The sequence below is a fragment of the Uranotaenia lowii genome, chromosome 1 (assembly GCF_029784155.1).
Source record: "Uranotaenia lowii strain MFRU-FL chromosome 1, ASM2978415v1, whole genome shotgun sequence".
NCBI classification, from domain to species: domain Eukaryota; kingdom Metazoa; phylum Arthropoda; class Insecta; order Diptera; family Culicidae; genus Uranotaenia; species Uranotaenia lowii.
The window spans coordinates 168722940-168741080 of NC_073691.1; the positions used below are offsets into that span (position 1 = coordinate 168722940).

At 40.2% G+C, this 18141-nt stretch overlaps 1 protein-coding gene across 12 annotated transcripts in view; it reads left to right on the forward strand.

Moving 5' to 3' along the window:
* The window catches only part of LOC129747201 (afadin), a 161141-nt gene that overhangs the window by 73855 nt on the left and 69145 nt on the right, over positions 1 to 18141 (forward strand). For 10 of the 12 annotated variants that reach the window (XR_008737565.1, XR_008737576.1, XM_055741387.1 and 7 more), the window contains 2 exons: positions 7710 to 7831; positions 8276 to 8710. Coding sequence is in view for 10 of the 12 variants with exons in the window: in XM_055741387.1 (XP_055597362.1) it covers positions 7710 to 7831; positions 8276 to 8710 (557 nt within the window). In the remaining 2 variants the exon portion in view is untranslated. The remainder of the gene's footprint in view (positions 1 to 7709; positions 7832 to 8275; positions 8711 to 18141) is intronic. The other 2 variants (XM_055741626.1, XM_055742009.1) reach the window with 2 other exon arrangements.

Consider the following 18141-nt stretch of genomic DNA (forward strand, 5'->3'; position numbering starts at 1 on the left):
CCTCCTTACTGTAGGAAAGATCGTTGCCGAGTACATGAGACGTTCAAAGCCTTACCTCACCTTTGAGTCCAGATTAGGGTAATAGCGCGCCCTAAGACCGCGTTGCTTTTGATTAGTGGTGTCATAAGAGGCCCAAGATATTCCTTTAGCTTGTTAAGTTAGGTTGACTATCTCTTCCTCTCCGTTTATTCTCTCTCCTGCCTGATTCGTATCTGATCGCACATGATCTGCGAAAATTCGTCGGTGATAAATCGCCATGAAAGTTCGTCGCGACACATTTCATTCACAACATTCTAAGCGTTGAAGGTTAGAAGTTTGCTACGCCTTGACATGATTTCGATCTGTTGCGCTCTAGCTCTTGGGCAGAGCTAGAGGCCGCTACTCCGTATCGTAGTTTCGGTAGTGCAACGCTCACAAAGGGACGATTCTTGCTACTCTTTGGACCATGGCAGTTCGACATAATTCACACCAATGAGTCGACGACTTCGACGGACTATCTCAACAGTATTTGACATGCACACCAAAACTTAAGCGATTGTCGACCATTGCTCCGATGTATTTCAGCTGGTGTTTCGAAGATGTGATGTGTCCTCCAACAATAATTTTCATGTGCGTGGTCACGAGTAGTACTTCGGTTTAATGGTGCGCAATCCGAAGCTTGACTCCTTACATCCAGATGCCAACTCTTTCTACAGACATCGTTGGAAGGTCTTCTACCTTCTCAACTGTTTTGCTAGTGATCTTGAACACGATTTTATCTGGAATTGCGATGACCCGCGCTTCTGCTGGTATTTTCAGCGCTTACACCTTATTATAAAGGGCATTCCAGAGCATAAGTCCAAGAATTGAACCCTGTAGAACACGTGCTGTTAGGGCAGTAGTCTTAACCCGGTTTCGGTTTCGTAGGTCAAGGCGCGATTTTCGAAAAAGCTTAGTATTATCTTGTAGATCACTAGCGATGTTGAAGACAATTTTAACTTCGATCTTCTTAACGGCGTAATGTAGAACACCTGTCCTCTTCTTTTGATAAGCGCATGTGGATCTCCATTTCCAAAAATCGAACTGTCTGTCTGTGCAGATAGTTAGTCTGTTTAAGATTATCCTCTCTAGAATTGAACCAGGGGTATCCAACAGATAAATGAGGAATTACTGCGATGGGTTCCCTGTGGGGTTTCCCAGGTTTCGATAGTAGCACCAACTTCGCCGGTTCCCACAGGTTGGTGAAAAATCCATAGTCGAGACGCTTTTGTAACACCACTCTGAAAGTATCCGTAATGGTCTGTACCGATACCTTCACCACTGAATTCGGAATTCCGTCCGGGCCTAGAGCCTTATTCACCGCAACTTTCTTCGGATGTCGTAGACTCCCGCGTCGTACGGACCTAGTAGCCACTGTATCGGGCCATGGGGCGGAAAGAAATGCTCAACGATCTCCATCCTCGGACACTTTTCGGTCGACGACCTCGGGCCACCGTATGTTGCGAGTTCACCATTATAGGCTTGACCCCATGGGTCGTCATCTACGCTTTGGCACAGTGCTTTATAGCAGTTCTCTTTGCTTGTCCTTATAGCTCGCTTACGGGGTATCCTGGTTGCTCGATAACCAGGCTCGGTTACTTGCCCGTTGAACTCGTCTTCTTGATTTGAACTCGGCGAAACTAGGCGATTTCCGACATCTACCGTAGTAAGCCGGCCGTAGTCAGCATTAGGGTTAGGTATGAGAAAATGGGTAGGCTTCATAGCAGCACGTTATCCAAACACATGGGAAAATTGTGCCTCGAGAAATTCTATACATAACGTTCCGCTATTAAGCCTACCCCCATTCTGATACCTATAGCTCCGCCTCCAATCGCGTGATAGCCACCAATAAACTGTGGTTCAAACACCTTCGACCATGGATCATGTCGTTGAACTTCGCAATCACGAATCCTGCTCGTGAATCTACTTCCATGGCTTGGATGGGGAAAACGTGACGCAGTCAGCAGCTACGCATGACCTTTCCGCTGTCCAGTTGTCGTTTGCTCAAACATAAGCTGTGTCACCTCGCTGTTACGCAGTCATTTCCAATCTACAGGATACCAGGTTACATTTGCTGTTGCTTCCCGGTGGCCCGGTAGCTTCAAACCGTGGGGTCGGACGCACACTACTCGTCAGTCTACTCCGACCGTTGTCCGGTCTTCTTGTATCCCTTTGGCTAAAAACTCTAGGATTTTTGGGCCGCGACTTTTCTGGCCGTCGTGTACCAGATCGAGAGTAGCTTGTCCTGGACTCGCGCCTGTCACGGCACACATTCAGGATTTCGAACGTGACAACTCCTACACACGTTCACGGCGCACCCATGACCTCCATTACTCAGAATATGATGCCTTATCTTTGTAACCTCGATCAAGGGACCGGACGAAGACAACTCAGATGCTCCCCGGCGATGGAGTCATCCTACACTGTTCGCAGACTGCCGTTGACTCCAGCTCCTCTTCCTTGGAGGAGTACCTGAGTTGTTCTGTTCTCTACGAGTGGGTATCACGAAAAGGTACCGGTACGAGGCACCGGAATACCTTCCAAGTAGAATTACTCCAGACGTCTTCGTCGAGAATCATCCGAGTCGTAGCGCTAGGTCCTGAAGATGAGCTGTGTTAGTTGTGCGAGACCAGGATTAAGCATCGGCACGCGACGGGCACAAGTGTTGATTTCGTAGTCACTACGCGGAGAGGTTGGACCTTGGGTCATTGGAGGATAGGTTCGACCTGAAATGAGAGGTCGTATGAGGAAGATTCGGTTATAGGTATTCCCGTCAATCTCTCCTTTAGATCACTGCGTTACATTAGAACGAGGTAGAGTCATAAGTCAGAGGTCCAAAATTGATAGGGGGTACACTATTGTAACCACCTTAACCATTGATTGTTTTGGGTAGATTACTAAGGTAGCAGAGGAGTGATTACAGAATTAGGTCGTCTTTTTCGACGTGATTAGATCAACTTTTCAACACGGGCCAGTGTCCCCGATGTATTTAGTATTCTTGAAACGATAACCGAAAGGTAAAGCAATACAACTATTAACAAAGCTCGCACCGTTGATTCCCCATCTAAAGTTTTTTTCAACTAGTTCCATAAAATTGTCCCAAAAGGGAGCGCAAGATACCTCCTTTTTATGCCTGAACCTCAACAAGATCATGGTGCTGCGATACTTGTCGTTGGATTCTGTCCGTAAGTGTTCAATGAAATTCTAAGCGGAAGAATTTATAATTTAGCGCAATAAACTTCGACATAATGTTAGGACTTCTAATCTTTGGGAGAAATTTTATTTTGTAGTCCTAAATTCGACTGTTGGAGCACCGTCTTTGAAAAAGAGCTATCCATGAAATATTCAAGCACTTCTTTTAGCACCCGCACCTTTCTTATCGGAGAATGTGTGAGAGAGGAAAAACAATCCAGACGTTTGGCTTAACCAAAAAGTACCCCATTCGAGGGCCAGATGTACTTGGCAGCAAAAATGCGGCCCCGACAATGGATTTGGAAAGGTGATGATTTTACATTTACCAACCCCGATGGCTGCTAATAAAGCTGCTTTGGAAGTCAAAAATATGTAGGTGCCTATCAGCTTGGTGTGGTTCGATGAATGGAAAACTTTGCAAAATGCGATCCGGATGAAGACACCCAGTCATGCTTTAGAGAAAGCAACAAAACCCGGTTTATTACACCGGTTATCTACCGGGTGGGAGAGAATGATCTAAAGCATGGGTGGACAAGATTTTCACCAAAATGTCCTCATTTTGAAGCTAGCAGACAGCAGAAAATGATTTTTTTTTGGAGCAAATTTCGAATCATGGGTTCGCCTATAGGCTTTTTATGTATCTTGGAAGAAAAAATGTTTACATACATTCAGGGATCTTTAGGTTTCAAAAACCTTATGCCTAGCGGGCCAAATTGGTTTGGACTTTTAAAAATCCAGAATTTATGAAATCATTTGTTCTTTCAATGAACATAAAGAATCCACAGGTTGATCGATAATGACAAATTTTCATAAACAAAATCTGTTGTCCGCTAGCTTAAAAATAAGGCTGTTTTGGTGAAAATCTTGGCCACCCACAATCTAAAGGGAGATTTATGGCGGTTTTCGGTTTTTGAAATCCTTGCCGCTGCTACTGTTGTCGTATTGTAAAACTGTGGCGTTTGCAATAAAATGGGGATCTTTGATACCATAGCGCTTCTGTTATAAAGTTGTTATAATAACGCTTGACAGGTTTATCACCTTTTAATGATGTTAGGTGAATTTTTTGCTCGTGATTTAAAACGAGTGATAACCTTATTTCTAATTAGTTTTCTTTCTAACCCTCGATTTTTTTACTTAAGTGTCAATTTGACACTCCGCACTTAAACCAATATATCTCCCTTGTATCCCAAACGATTTTCACAAAAAATTGGTAACCTCTTAATGTAACTCAAATATGTTTCCAGACATTTTTCAGCTACAACACTCCAGATTTCCGTTATTCATAGTCTAAGAAAAAAGTCCGAAAAAAACATGCTTCGGAAAAAAACTGTGGATCAGCTACGAAATGCTAAAAAATTTTTTTTTCACTTATTGCCCAAGAAAGCTGAAGTTGGAGCGTTGCGCATAAGGATATTTTTTTTGATTTTTTTAAGATCATGACCACAAAAAATGTAAAAAAGTGGTGTTAAAATCACATCAGATAAATTTTGAAAAAATTGATTGAAAAGTTGACGTAAGTTGGCACATTTTTGCATTTTTAGATATTCAAAATACGAAACAGAGAATTTTTAACAATTTTCAAAGTTGTTTTTCGACCCTTTTGTTAAATTTTCAATTTCTCAGATTGATTGAAAAACAAGAGAGAAATCACGGTTTTAATCGAGGAGTGTTAAATTGACACTCAAGGTCTCAAGGGTTTTTTTTCTGGGCTTTCAGGGTACGTCCATAAAAAAGGAATGATCCAAATCAAAGATTTCAAGAATTAATTGAGGAACTCCGAAAAATTATTAACATTTTTTTTTTCTAAATTCATGCTTGCCTACAAAAAGGCACTGAATGCGGTCGGATTTTCATGAAAATTATAAATTCAGGTGCTTCCTGACGTTTTGACAGAATTGATTGACAAACATCTAGAGGTACTCAATGTGTTCAATGACTATAATTTTACCAGGTATATACGCCCTTACTCGTGGTGCTGCGATGAAGAATTTACATACTTTTAATAAAAGCTAAAAAAAAAACAAATAAAACAAAAATGTGACAACACTGAAATAGAAGATTCAAAGTGTAAAAGAAAAACAAATCATGTATTGGTCTAATCTGAGAGGCGGACGTGTTGAAGCAAGATTCTGAATAGCGATTATTAATCGTCCGTTTACGACGAATGGCGCAGTTAAAACGATGAGCACAGATTAGAGAAGCTGCTGTTTTTTTGTTTGGAAATTTTGCTAGTTCCGGCAAATAAGACAGACTAAAGAAGCACAAATTGGAAAGGCTGCTGCTTTGTTCGTTTTGAAATGATGCCAGTTCCGGTAAATAAGACGGAATGAAGAAGCACAAATTGGAAAGGCTGCTGCTTTGTTCGTTTTGAAATGATACCAGTTCCGGTAAATGAGCCTGATTGAAGAAGCGCAGATTAGAAAGGCTGCTACTTTGTTTGTTTTGAAATTATGCCAGTTCCGTTAAATCAGACGGACTGAGCGCAGATTAGATAGGCTGCTGCTTAGTTTGGTTTGGAATTATGCCAGTTCCGGTAAAAAAGACAGACTGAAAACGCGCAGATTAGAATGGCCGCTGCCTGGTTTTCAAATGATGAAAGCTCCAGTAAATAAGACAAACTGAAGAACTCAGATTTGGAAGGCTGCTACTTTGTTTGTTTTGAAATGAAGCCAGTTCCGGTAAATAAGCTGAACTGAAGAAGCGCAGCTTGGAAAGGCCACTGTCTTGTTTGTTTTGAAATAATGTCAGCTCCGGTAAATAATACGGACTGGAGACGCGAAGATCGGAAAGGCTGCGGCCATGTTTGTTATGAAATTATGTCTGTTCCGGTAAATAAGACGGACTTAAGAAATAAAATGCTGCTGCTTTGTTTGTTTCGAAATGATGCCAGCTTCGGTTAATAAGACAAACTAAAGAAGCGCAGATTGGAAAGGATGCTGATTTGCTTGTTTTGAAATGAAGCCATCCACGGTAAATAAGACGGAAAGGAGAAGCGCAGATTGGAAAGACTACAGCATTGTTTGTGTTGAAATGATGTCAGTTGCTGTAAATAAGTCGAACTGAAGAGGAGCAGATTTAAAAGGCTGCTGCTTTGTTTGTTTCGAAATGATGCCAGTTCCGGTAAATAAGGCGGACTGAAGCAGCACAGAATGGAAAGACTGCTGCCTTGTTTGTTTTGAAATGATGCCAGCTCCGGTAAAAAGACGGACTGAAGAAGCGCAGATTAGAAAGGCTGCTGCTTGGCTTGTTTTGAAATGATGCCAGTTACGGTAAATAAGACGGACTGAGGAAAGAAAGGAAAGTAGGTGAGAAAGGCTACTGCTTTGATTGTTTTGAAATGATGCCAGTCCGGTAAATGAGCCGGACTTAAGAACCTCAGATTGCAAAAGCTGCTACTTTGTTTGATTTTGAAATGTTGGCAGCTCCGGTAAATAAGACGGACTGAAGAAGTAGAGTATTGGAAGGCTACTGCCTTTTTTGTTTTGAAATGATGCCAGCTCCGGTAAATAAGAAGGACTGAAGAAGTCCAGTATGGGAAGCCTGCTGCCTTTCTTGTTTAGAAATAATACCAGCTCCGGTAAATAAGACAGACTGCAGAAGCGCAGATTCAAAGTCTGCTGATTAGTTTGTTTTGAAATGATGATAGTTCCGGTAAATAAGACGAACTGAAGAAGCGCAGAATAGAAAGGCTGCTTCTAAGTTTGTTTTGAAATGATGCCAGTTCCGGTAAATAATACGAACTGAAAAGCGCAGATTGAAACGGTTACTGCCTTGTTTGTTTTGAAATTATGCCAGTTCCGGTAAATAAGACGGGCTAAAGACACGCAGATTGAAAGGCTGCTGCTGAGTTTGTTAAGAAATGATGGCAGTTCCGGTAAATAAGACGGACTGAAGAAGCGCAGATTGGAAAGGCTACTGCCTTGTGTGTTTTGAAATGATGCCAGTTCCGGTAAATAAGACGGACTAAACAAGCGCAGATTAGAAGGGCTGCTGCTTAGTTGGTTTTGAAATGATGCCAGTTCCGGTAAATAAGACGGACTGAAGAAGCGCAGATTACAAAGGCTGCTCCTTTGTTTTTTTTTCGAAATGATGCCAGCTCCGGTCAATAAGCCGGATTGAAGAAGCGCAAATAAGAAAGGCTGCTGCTTTGTTTGATTAAGAATGATGTCTGTTCCGGTGAATAAGACGGACTAAAGAAGCGCAGATTCGAAAGGCTGCTCCTTTGTTTGTTTGGGAATGATTTTTATTCTGATAAATTAATTCAGCTTATTTAAAAACTTCAAATCGAACAAAGATAATTTTGGACCTTTTTGAAAAGTTTGGGAATGGTTTTAATCATTTTTTTTTCAAACAATCCATTTAATCATTCCAATTTTTCGTATCTGGGTAATGCACATCATGAAATCCTTTGAAAATTTTTAATTGCCTCTGCTGAGGTATCAAATTGTATTTTAATTATTTACTGATGCCTACCATACACTTTTGTTTTCCCATTTCAGAACGGTTCGGTGGTAATGTTCGGTCGGGTGGCGTCCTACCGCTTCGTCGATTCTCCCTCCGATGGGCGGTACAACCTGGCCCTGTCCCAGTCCCAGCTCGATGCGGCGTGCTTATATGAAAGGTGGGTGTCATGTTTTTCTGAATGTAAAAAAAAATCCAACCTAGCATCAGAACAAATGTCCCGGTATGAACATTTGCCACCAAATGGGCTGTACGGTCCCATCGATGCTAATTATGTGCCTTAACGTTGTCGGCTTTCACTGTTCGTGTTAACAAGCTCATCGATTTTGCCACCCATCCGCAATTAAAATAGACAACATGGCACTCTGTGGCCCGGCAAAATAAACCAAAAATCGATACCGCATTTTGTACAGTAATTAATTGTTGCTTTTAATGTTGGCGCCCCTAGCTAAATGTGCTTTTGTTTTGTTACTTATGTTGTACATTTTGTGCACCTTTTCTTTTGTTTTCTTTTTATGTTCATTATGTGTTCGTCATCATCAACCAAATCATTACGAAACCACCACCCAAATCGAAAAAAAACCCTACTCGTGTACGCCCGTAGCAGATCCCCAACCTCTCCCGCTTCCTGGCAAGATGAGGAACGCCGCCCGGTAAGTCCGGTTAGTTCGGTCCAGCCAGTTCCGGGACCTAAGGCAGGCAGCAACAGCTTCCTCGACACGACCGATGGGGCCAAATTGCTAGACCAACAGCAACAGCAACCACAGATCGTCAAACCGCCGTCCTTCGATATCCATCATCCGGGTGGGCCTGCTCCCGGAAGCATCGGAACCCATCCGCCGCACATCCACCAAACGCAGAACCTTCTCATGACCAGCCTGGACTCGGTGGACACTTCCGGTGGAGTGGCCCTGAATGACGATGCCAAGAGCACCGCGACCGGAGATTTCAACGAAAATGAGCTGGGCGGCGGCAGCAACATCGAAACGGAAACCAAATCCGTATCCAGCTTGAAATCGATCGGTTCGGCCCAGGACAGGTAAGCGACGGCCACGCCAAGGTGACGGTTACCCGATTTTAAATAGATTGAAAAAAAAAGAGCAAATCGAAGCTAACTTAAAAGTCCTCTATACGCTCCAAAGACACACTTTTTACAGTTTCGAAATCACCTTGTTGCAATCAGTTTATTTTCATTTTTTTTTCACTAAAAAATCATCTTTTCACTCGGTTTTTAAAGACATTTGTGCTCGTCCGTATGCTTTTAAAGAAATAACTTTCATGTAACGCCTTAATCGTATGCTACAATATATAATGCTTTTGATGTCGTTTAACATAGGTATATCAAATCTATGGGGTCGTTTTAGAATAAGTGATACCATTAGTAAACTAAACGGTGGAACGACCAAAAAGTGCTTGGATAAAATAACGTTTATAATTTATTGGAGCTCTGGAGAGTTGGGCGGAACCTTGTCCTTCGGCACGAATTGGACGTTGTTGGTCGTGTACCACTCCAGGACGTTCATGCCGTATTGGCAAGAGTGGAAGTTCGGCTAAAATAACACAGAGCCAATGTACATTGACGTTCACTTTCTGGTTGTTGCAAAAATACAGCCTTTCTCTCCACCCGAGTACATTGCCTTCCAAACCAGATATTTCTTTCCTTCTTCCCGTTGCCTTGCAGAATTCCTGTCCCGGAACTTGATAATATACGGTTTGGATGTATGTCTCGTCATTTATGACGAAACAGATGAATTTAATGCGCGAACGCGCAAATGTTCGATTATGAGATTTATGCATCGTTGGAGTTGAGCACTTTTTGATCGTTACACCCTTTACCCTTCCCCGGAAACCCTCTTGTGACAATTAACTGAACCCTTGCAAGATTATTACAATATCGTGAAAACAGTGAACAATTTATAAAGACGAACCCTTGTCCAATAAAAAATTATGTACCCAAAATCAATTGAAGGTCCCTAAACACTCCCATTACAAAATTTCATCTCAATCGTGTGAATTATCTTGACAATATCGCAGGGAAAACAGTTGAAAATCATGTGGGTAACCCTTTTTGCAGCCGACTCCTGAGTCAGGAGTCCTGACCTAAAACTCGACACCTGAAATCAATTGCCCGTCCCCTAAAACTCCTAAGTGCAATTGTTCATCCTCCTTCGACCCCCTTCGAAAGGAGTCATCGTAAAACTCGATAGCATTTTTCATCATTCATGGTCTTAGTGGGCGCCCATGCCAAATTTTAGCTCTCTAGACAGCTGAGCCTATTGAAGACAATCACACAAACGAACAAACGAAATTTGCTTTTCATACTATATGAATCATGAATCATACATACATATGTAGAAAACTACCTGATCCCGTACAAACTTTGTTTCGCTAGCAACTGTCAAAATGTGAGACGATAAGATATATTTGTTACAAAATAAAATCTTGATATTCCTTACACTAAAAAAAAACTTCTGTCTTAAGAGTATTCCTATAAAAGAAGATGAGAACCCTCCTTCGTAAAAACTACTCAAAACAAATTGGACAAATTAAACAAATTTTCTCATCGATTTGTCTATTGAACAGAACCCAAGTAACAATTTTAACACTATTATGGTCAGCATAACTTCATTAGGACTATAGCACTAATCTTCATTAAAAGCGAAAGCGCATTCTAGAACATCTCCAGAACTCTAATATAGCTAAAATCTGGCTAGAAACGTCATCATGACCAGTTTTTAAACCTCGAAAAAATCATTATGCTTTAAAATTTTGGTCACCAAAGCTGGTATAAAGCTATTATAAAACATCTTGAATTTCATTATGGCGTCGGATAGTGAAATTCGACTTCTACTAGTTATTTTTAGCTAGTTCTCTCAATACTCATATTGTGGGGGTTTCATTTGCTTTTCAGTGTTTAACAGCATTTCAAAGTTCAAGATGGATTTCAAGATGGCGTCGGAAAGCTAAGCTTCTTCTAGCTTAGCCCTTTCACCCAATATCCATATAGTGAGGGTTTCATGCGATATTTTGTCATTTACAGCATTTCAAGTTAAGCGAAAGCAGCCATCTTGTATTTCAAGATGGCTTCAGATAGCGAAATTCGACTTTTACTCGTTTAGCCCGTTCACTCAATACCAACATTCTTGGGGTTTCATGCGATATTAAGTCATTTACTAAATTTTCATTTTCAGCAGTAGCTGCCATTTTGGATTTTAAGAGGGCGTCAGGCGACTTCTAATCGTTGATCTCTTTCAACTATCACCCATATTGTAAGAATTTTATGCGATTTTCAGTCATTTACAAAATTAGCTTTACAAGTTTAGCTGTAGCCGCCATCTTGGAATTCAAGCTTTGCGACGGACAGCGAAATTCGACTTCTACACGTTTAGCCTTTTCACCTAATACCCATATTGTTAATCTATCATGAGATTTTCAGTATTTTACAGCTTTGCAAATAAATGCGGAAGCAGCCATCTTGGATTAATGATGACGTCAAGCAACAATTTTTTTCCTACTAGTTGGGCTCTTTCTCTCAATACTCAAATTGTAGATTTATTCATACCACTTCCGGTGGTTTGAAGTTTTTCAAAGTCAAAACCAACACATATAACTTATCAAAAATGTGTGAAAATGACAATTTCAATTCAAATATGTGCAATCTAACCTGAGCGTGTCCGGTTTCGACATCTTGATTGAGAACAGTCACTAAGTTTTATGGCGGTTTAATAATCAAGCACCGAGTGCTATCATAAAACATGCTTAATAAAGCTTGAAGCAAACTACTTAGTTTGTGTTGTTGTGGTTTTAACAGAGCATTCATAACTTTTTTCAAAACAACTAAAACAGTATGTTTAGTAAAAGCTTCATTAACGTTTTCAAAACTAAAACAAATAGTCAAAACAAGAATATAAGCATTTTTCATTACTAAACTAAAACCGTCGTAAAACGGGCTGCACAAAAAATCCCATAATAAAACCATAGTTAAACCACGGTGAAAATATTTAGAATTTGATATCTTAAATCGATTGCCTGTCTCTCAAAACTTCCGTGGACAAATTTTCTGTCCAATGCAGAAAACCATCTTTTCTAAAATTTTTTGGTTGATTGTTGGGGCTGAACCCAGTTGCCGAATCCACACCAACTGACAGAAATAATGTGCATTTCTGTACATTTGTGTCAGTTCGAAATACAATAAACGTTGTCCTCCTCTTCCGTGGACCTCTTCCAACGATAGCTAAATTGACGAATCCATTTCTTGGAAGTTTGGTGAGTTTTAGATGGTATGTAATGAACTCTGTAACCAAAGAATTTAAGTTCTTTTCAGAATGTAAACAAAAATTTACAATCTTTCGGTTTTCCATCTTGAATAATGCTCGATCAAGATTTTTCGAGAACAATAGCCTACTAGACCAGTTACTGTTCTCAGAGAGAGTTGCCGAATAGTTGCCGAATTTATCTCTTTCGGGAGCAAACTTGGTGGCACTCATCCCAGGGCGGCAATTTTATCTTACTGAAGCACTTGATTCAAAAAGAATTTTAGCTATTTGGGTGCGCTTGAAGAAAGTTACAGGTGGTTAGACCAAGTGTACCGAGATGTGGCTAATGTGGATGTCCGAAAAATTGGAGAACGGTTGTCATGGACTAAAATTTCGGTGTAAATTTTAGGAATAACGTTCATCAAGTTATGTCGTGAGACGGAAAACTATGCAAATAAATAAATATTGCAAAAAAGTTTACTTCTTCATAGTGCAAAACAACATGTGCTTCCATCCAGACTACCGAGCCTCTTTTCCCTCTGGTACAGGAATGTTAATTGCACTTATGTGCCACGTTTCAACCACGCTGCTGGTTGTTTTTCGACGGTGGAACAGTGTAATCACGAGTTGATTAAGACAAACACACATGCAATTAAGCCTAAACCAACATGTATCGTTACCAACCAGCAGCAGACAAGTAAATATGCAAGTGCTACCAGGGAAATTGGAATATCGCATACTGGGTTAAACTTGGCACTGTGTGGTGTTTGTACGATTTTTATTTTGTTTGCCCCTTGTTTTGTTTTTATCTTACGTATTTCAATATTTTTTTTGATATGGAACCTGAGGTTTATTTGTTATCCTTTAGGCAGAAATCGATTATCGACGCGGATAATACGGTCAAAATTTGGTCAAGGGAAAACGCGTGTAAATCGGTGATATCGTTTATTTAAAAAATCAAATTAAATTTCTTTTTCAAGTTTAATTAGTATAAAATTCAGAAACAATATTCAGTTAGGCTTCCGCTTTTCCAAATCCGAATTGCCGGGCCTTACGCTTAACCCCTGCCATCAGATTTTGTACAGCCACCTTGTCCACCTTCTTCGCCGCAGAAAGCCAGTTTGCCTTGAACTGCTGCTCGTTCTTAGCAGTTTTTTTGGTCTTCTTTAGGTTCCGCTTGACAATAGCCCAGTATTGCTCAATTGGGCGGAGCTCTGGCGTGTTGGGAGGGTTCTTGTCCTTGGGAACCACCTTCACCTGCAAATTTCTTGGTTGACAGTCCCGGAAGCTATGAAAATGCTGCTTTTCAAGGCACAGGTACAGATGGCTTGCCAAACCAGATATTTCTTCGCGAATTTTGACAGTTGCATGTGCTTGAAAATATCTGCTACCTTTCCCCTTCCTTTTGCCGTATAAAACTTCTGTCCCGGAAGCTACTTGTAGTCGGCTTTGACGTAGGTTTCGTCGTCCATTACCACGCAGTCAAACTTCGTCAGCATCGTCGTGTACAGTCTCCGGGATCGCGCTTTGGCCGTAGTATTTTGTTAAACATCACTATTTCCAGTCAATACCTTCTTGTAAGTCGATAGTCCGGCTCGATGCACGGTTGTAGACGATACATCCAGCTTATTTGCGGCATCTAGGTGAGAGGGAGGTTAGGGTTTCGCTTGAAACTACCGGCAACTGTTTTTGTCGTCTCAGCGGCTTCCGGTTTTCGATTTCCCCCCCCCCCATTGCAGACTTCCTGGCTGTCGACAAAGGTTCCCCAAACACTTTAATTACATTTGTAACGGTTGATTTGGCAACTTTTAGCGACTTTGCTAGCTTGGCGTGCAAGTAGCTCGGATTTTCGCGATGCACGAGCAAAATTTTGAAACGCTGCTCTTCTTCCTTGGACGGCATTTTGACAACTGAAGAGTGAATTCCAAATTCATCTAGGAGCAACATTCTACACACACACATACACACACCTTCAAAATGAGGGGTGTTCAGGTTCTTTAAATGCAAAATTGAAAGAAATACGTCAAGTTGATATTGACCAAATTTTGACCGTTTCACTCTTTACATGGCACGCGAGGAGTTTTCTCATAACTGTGCTTATCGAGAGAAACAAAAGCGTCCATTGACGAATCGACTGGCTCTTGAAGCTAGCGCAAGAGTAAAGACACTGCGGTGAGAGAATGAGTGAGATCTCAACCCAACCCTGATGATTGGACAACAATGTCAATCATAGCAACGAACTCATAAAAGGGGTAAACATAAATTCTCACTGATGAGAATTTTTTTTCTAACAGCTCAGAGGAGAAAGGCCAACCATATCTCCGTGCATGAGTTTCCTCGGCAGAACCAAAAACTTATCAAATGCACGTGCGTTCCTCACTCCCTTTACACGAAGATTCTTCGTTCGAAAAATACACCTACGCGTCAATTTTTTTTCCTCAGCTGAAGCCCAATTGTGTGGAGAGGTCGATGATACACCGCATTGAAGAGCGGCATTGACAAAGAGCACACCACGGTGAGTGCAAGAGCGAACACATCACCTGAAAAGTGAAGGAGAGCAGAAAGAGAGTCTCTGATTTTTTTTTGTTTTTTCTCTACATAGAAGGATCGTTACTGTTGGTTTTGTATTGGTTGTTTTAGCTTTCGTTCAATCGTAGGTAGAAATTGGTTTTATCTGGTTTCTGTCAACTGGTAGTTGTTAAATGAGCCAATATTTTGGCCGAAACTAGTCAGGTAGTTGTTCAATGAAGCAAGTTGAAATCGATCGAAACTAGTGAAAACCGATCCAACTCTGCAGTAGAATTCGTTTCGACCTGGTTGACACACCTGGCAGACAGACTGTCAATTCACCCAGCAAACATAAAAACGCATCAGAAATGATAGATTAAGTCGCTAATAATGTTAATTTCTCGCAATTCCTACCGAATAAGTGAACGATCGTAAAAATGATCACTTAAAGTCGGTATAAATCGGATATGATGAAAAGTCTGCTATGTTTGCAAATCTTTTCTTCCGCGTGAGATTCAAGTGAGAAAACAACCCTTTGGTTCTCTCTGCGAGTAGCAGTGCAACCAGATTACTAAATATTAGAGGGTTCATTTGAAAGAATTGTCCAATGAAAGAAGCAGCAACTATTGTGGCCGGCAACGGTGTGCATGAATTGAAAGCAAAATTTACGCTCTCTTGATTCTTTTCAGGATGTACGAATGAGGTGTTGAATATCGTCCAATAAATTGCCTCCACTTTTGTAAGTAGATGCTGTTTTTTTCGAGTTTTATACGATCATTCTATAATGTATCTATAGGAAACGTATAACAAAGTTGTTGAGAAATATACCTACAAAAATGTTTGTTGGGAAAGCACAATAGGCGATGGGCGTGCTCGTAATCCTGGTATACGATTTCTCATGAGTTTAACAGAGAAAGCAATAGCCTTCACTCCAATTTCACTACGATTAGCTGTCATTCTAATGGAAATCTGTGTAAGAGTAAAGAGACAGCTTTATTCTTTTTAGTAGCCTCAAGTCCAATAGGAAAAAGGAGGATAAAACAACACGTATGTGCTGTGTTGTGGAATTGCTCTTTCTCTAACCGCAGTGCCATAATTCTAGCGCTACCTGGATTCACTTTACCATCGTTTGAAATAACCAGGTCCCGGCAACGTTACACGATTTGTCTATGTATCGTGTGACCAACATCTTTCATCTAAGTCTTGGTGAATCTCGTTTTAAGCTTTTTTTCTCAGATTTAAGCTTTTTTTCTCAGATTTAAGCTTTTTTTGCCTTGAGAGCATAGAAGATGAAAGCTCAAATCTGAGAAAAAAAATCTGAGAGATGTGCTCCACACGGATTGTACAACGTTGCCGGGACCGCGAAATAACGAGTGTCGACTGATAAATGTTCAAAAAAGCAGAGCTTTACAAAATAGAATTCCTTATAAGAATTCCTTGTGTGTAAAAACCACTGCCCGGCAATATTATTCAAACCTTGTGGAGCACATCTCTCAGATTTCCCCTATTTTCCCCTCTTTTTGACAGATTTAATCTTCCTATGCTCTCAAGGCAAAAAAAAGCTTAAATCTGAGGAAAAAAAGCTTAAAAACGAGATTCACGACCACTTATTTAAAAGACGATGGTCACACGATACATACATAGACAAATCGTGTAACGTTCAGATCCCTGCAAAGTAATACGATTTGTCTATGTATCGTGTGACCAACATTTTTTAAATAAGTGGTTGTGAATCTCGTTTTTAAGCTTTTTTTTCCTCAGATTTAAGCTTTTTTTGCCTTGAGAGCATAGGAGACGAAAGATTAAATCTGTAAAAAAGAGGGGAAAAAGGGGAAATCTGAGAGATGTGCTCCACACGGTTTGAATAACATTGCCGGGCAGTGATAACGTTGCAGGGATCTGGTAAAAACACACACGTATACTTATTTAAAGATATGGGCCAGACACCCATACAATTTGTACCACCATAGATTGTAGCGAAAATCTCGTTTCACGTTTCCTGTACCGCAAAAATTAACTCTGACAGGCTCAAGTTTCCGCCATGATTATTTGCTAACCCATCCATGCATCGGATGAGGACGAAAAAGTTCTTGTACTACATAGGGCTATATCTAATTCTTTGTGTTAGCTACCGTTGTTACCTTTTAATGGAAGCACTTCCAGCGGCTAATTGTAGTCATGAATATGGCTCTTTTTTTCGCGTCCCGAGAGAGTGATTGAAGCCTGGCGCGCCAAACAATGGCGGTGTAATCAATAATTTAAATGGAATTCGTTCGTTGGATCGTTTGGAAAAGGGGATTAGAAGAAGCGAAGGATGGAAGCTTTTTCTGGGAGCACTCGAGTGTTGGGAACCTTGTGATGTTGTCTCGTTTGCTGTTTTTTTTTCGAGTAGCTTAGAAGAAAGATCAATGTCTGCATAACGAGAGCTTTGGCTGTAGTAATACTTCCTTTGGAGAGCGATTGAATTTAAGAGATAGATTAGCTTCGAATAGAATTAGCATAAATTGATTTCGAACGAAAGCTCAGAATATTGGCGAAGGAAGCGAACATTAATCTTAACTTGAATAGGATATCTTTTAGAAGAGTAGTTCTCTACCTATAGGGTAATCGTTTTTACGAAATTTGTTGAGTTAAACAAAATTGTTCGTCATCCATTTCTTCTCTATGTTTGCTTTATTTCGGCAATAAATTCTGGGTGTGTTTGCTTTGAATCCCGTTAACGTAATCCATGAATAAGTAGAGGCATGTTTTCTTTGCTTATGCAAACATACTTAAAACTAAATAAACTTGAAACATGAAATTTAAAAAGTTCAAAAAATTTCACCTTCAAACCAAAGAACCTAGGATTCTTAAATATAGCTCAATTGTAATGTTTGGATTGAAGCTTTAAAGCTTCGTTTAGGTTCAAAACTCATCCTAGATTTTTTGCAGAATCACATTACATGAGTAAATTCAAGTTTTTAGGTTTGTATGGAAAGTTTGAAAAAGGAGTGTATTAAAAAAAAGGAAACAAACTGTTTTGTGAATAACTTTTGAAAGCATTAATGGAAATAGATGCAATTTTCAGTGAAGCTGCCTAATGTTTACATTTAAATTTTTTCATGAAGTTCTGTCAGCTGTTTTTTTTCATGGTGATGATGGTCCCACCTTAATACCCTACACAGGTTTGAGCTGGTCGAGTTATCTTTATGATAATTTTAATATGAATGAATATTCTATCAGAATCAGTATAGGGGAGAGGCGGGCTATATGCGAATATTAAGGAAAGCAATCATTTTCTCCCATATTCCAATAGATAGGAGTCTGAAAACTATGTACACATGAGCGGACATCTGTTTTATATAGGTCAGAGCAATTTTTCTGTTAAAATCTCTTACAGTTTTTGTGAAAATAATTGTATAACAAAAGAAGTCAAAATAGCCGATTTCCGAAACTGGCGGGCTTAATGCGCATATTTATGTTTTTAGTTATATTTCACTAAAACTTGCAATATTTTGATATTATTTAATTGAAAATGGTAGAAACGGATGTTAAGCATGCGTCCAGACTGAAATTTTGGTGAAATTTTTTACATCACTCACTAGCTCTTTTGCATGAAACGTAGTTAGGTATGCCATATGGCCATATTTCATAGTGATATTTTGTTCATATCGTATTTTTATCGGATCAGTATGCAGTTCTTCTTTTTTCGCTGTAAGATCGTGAT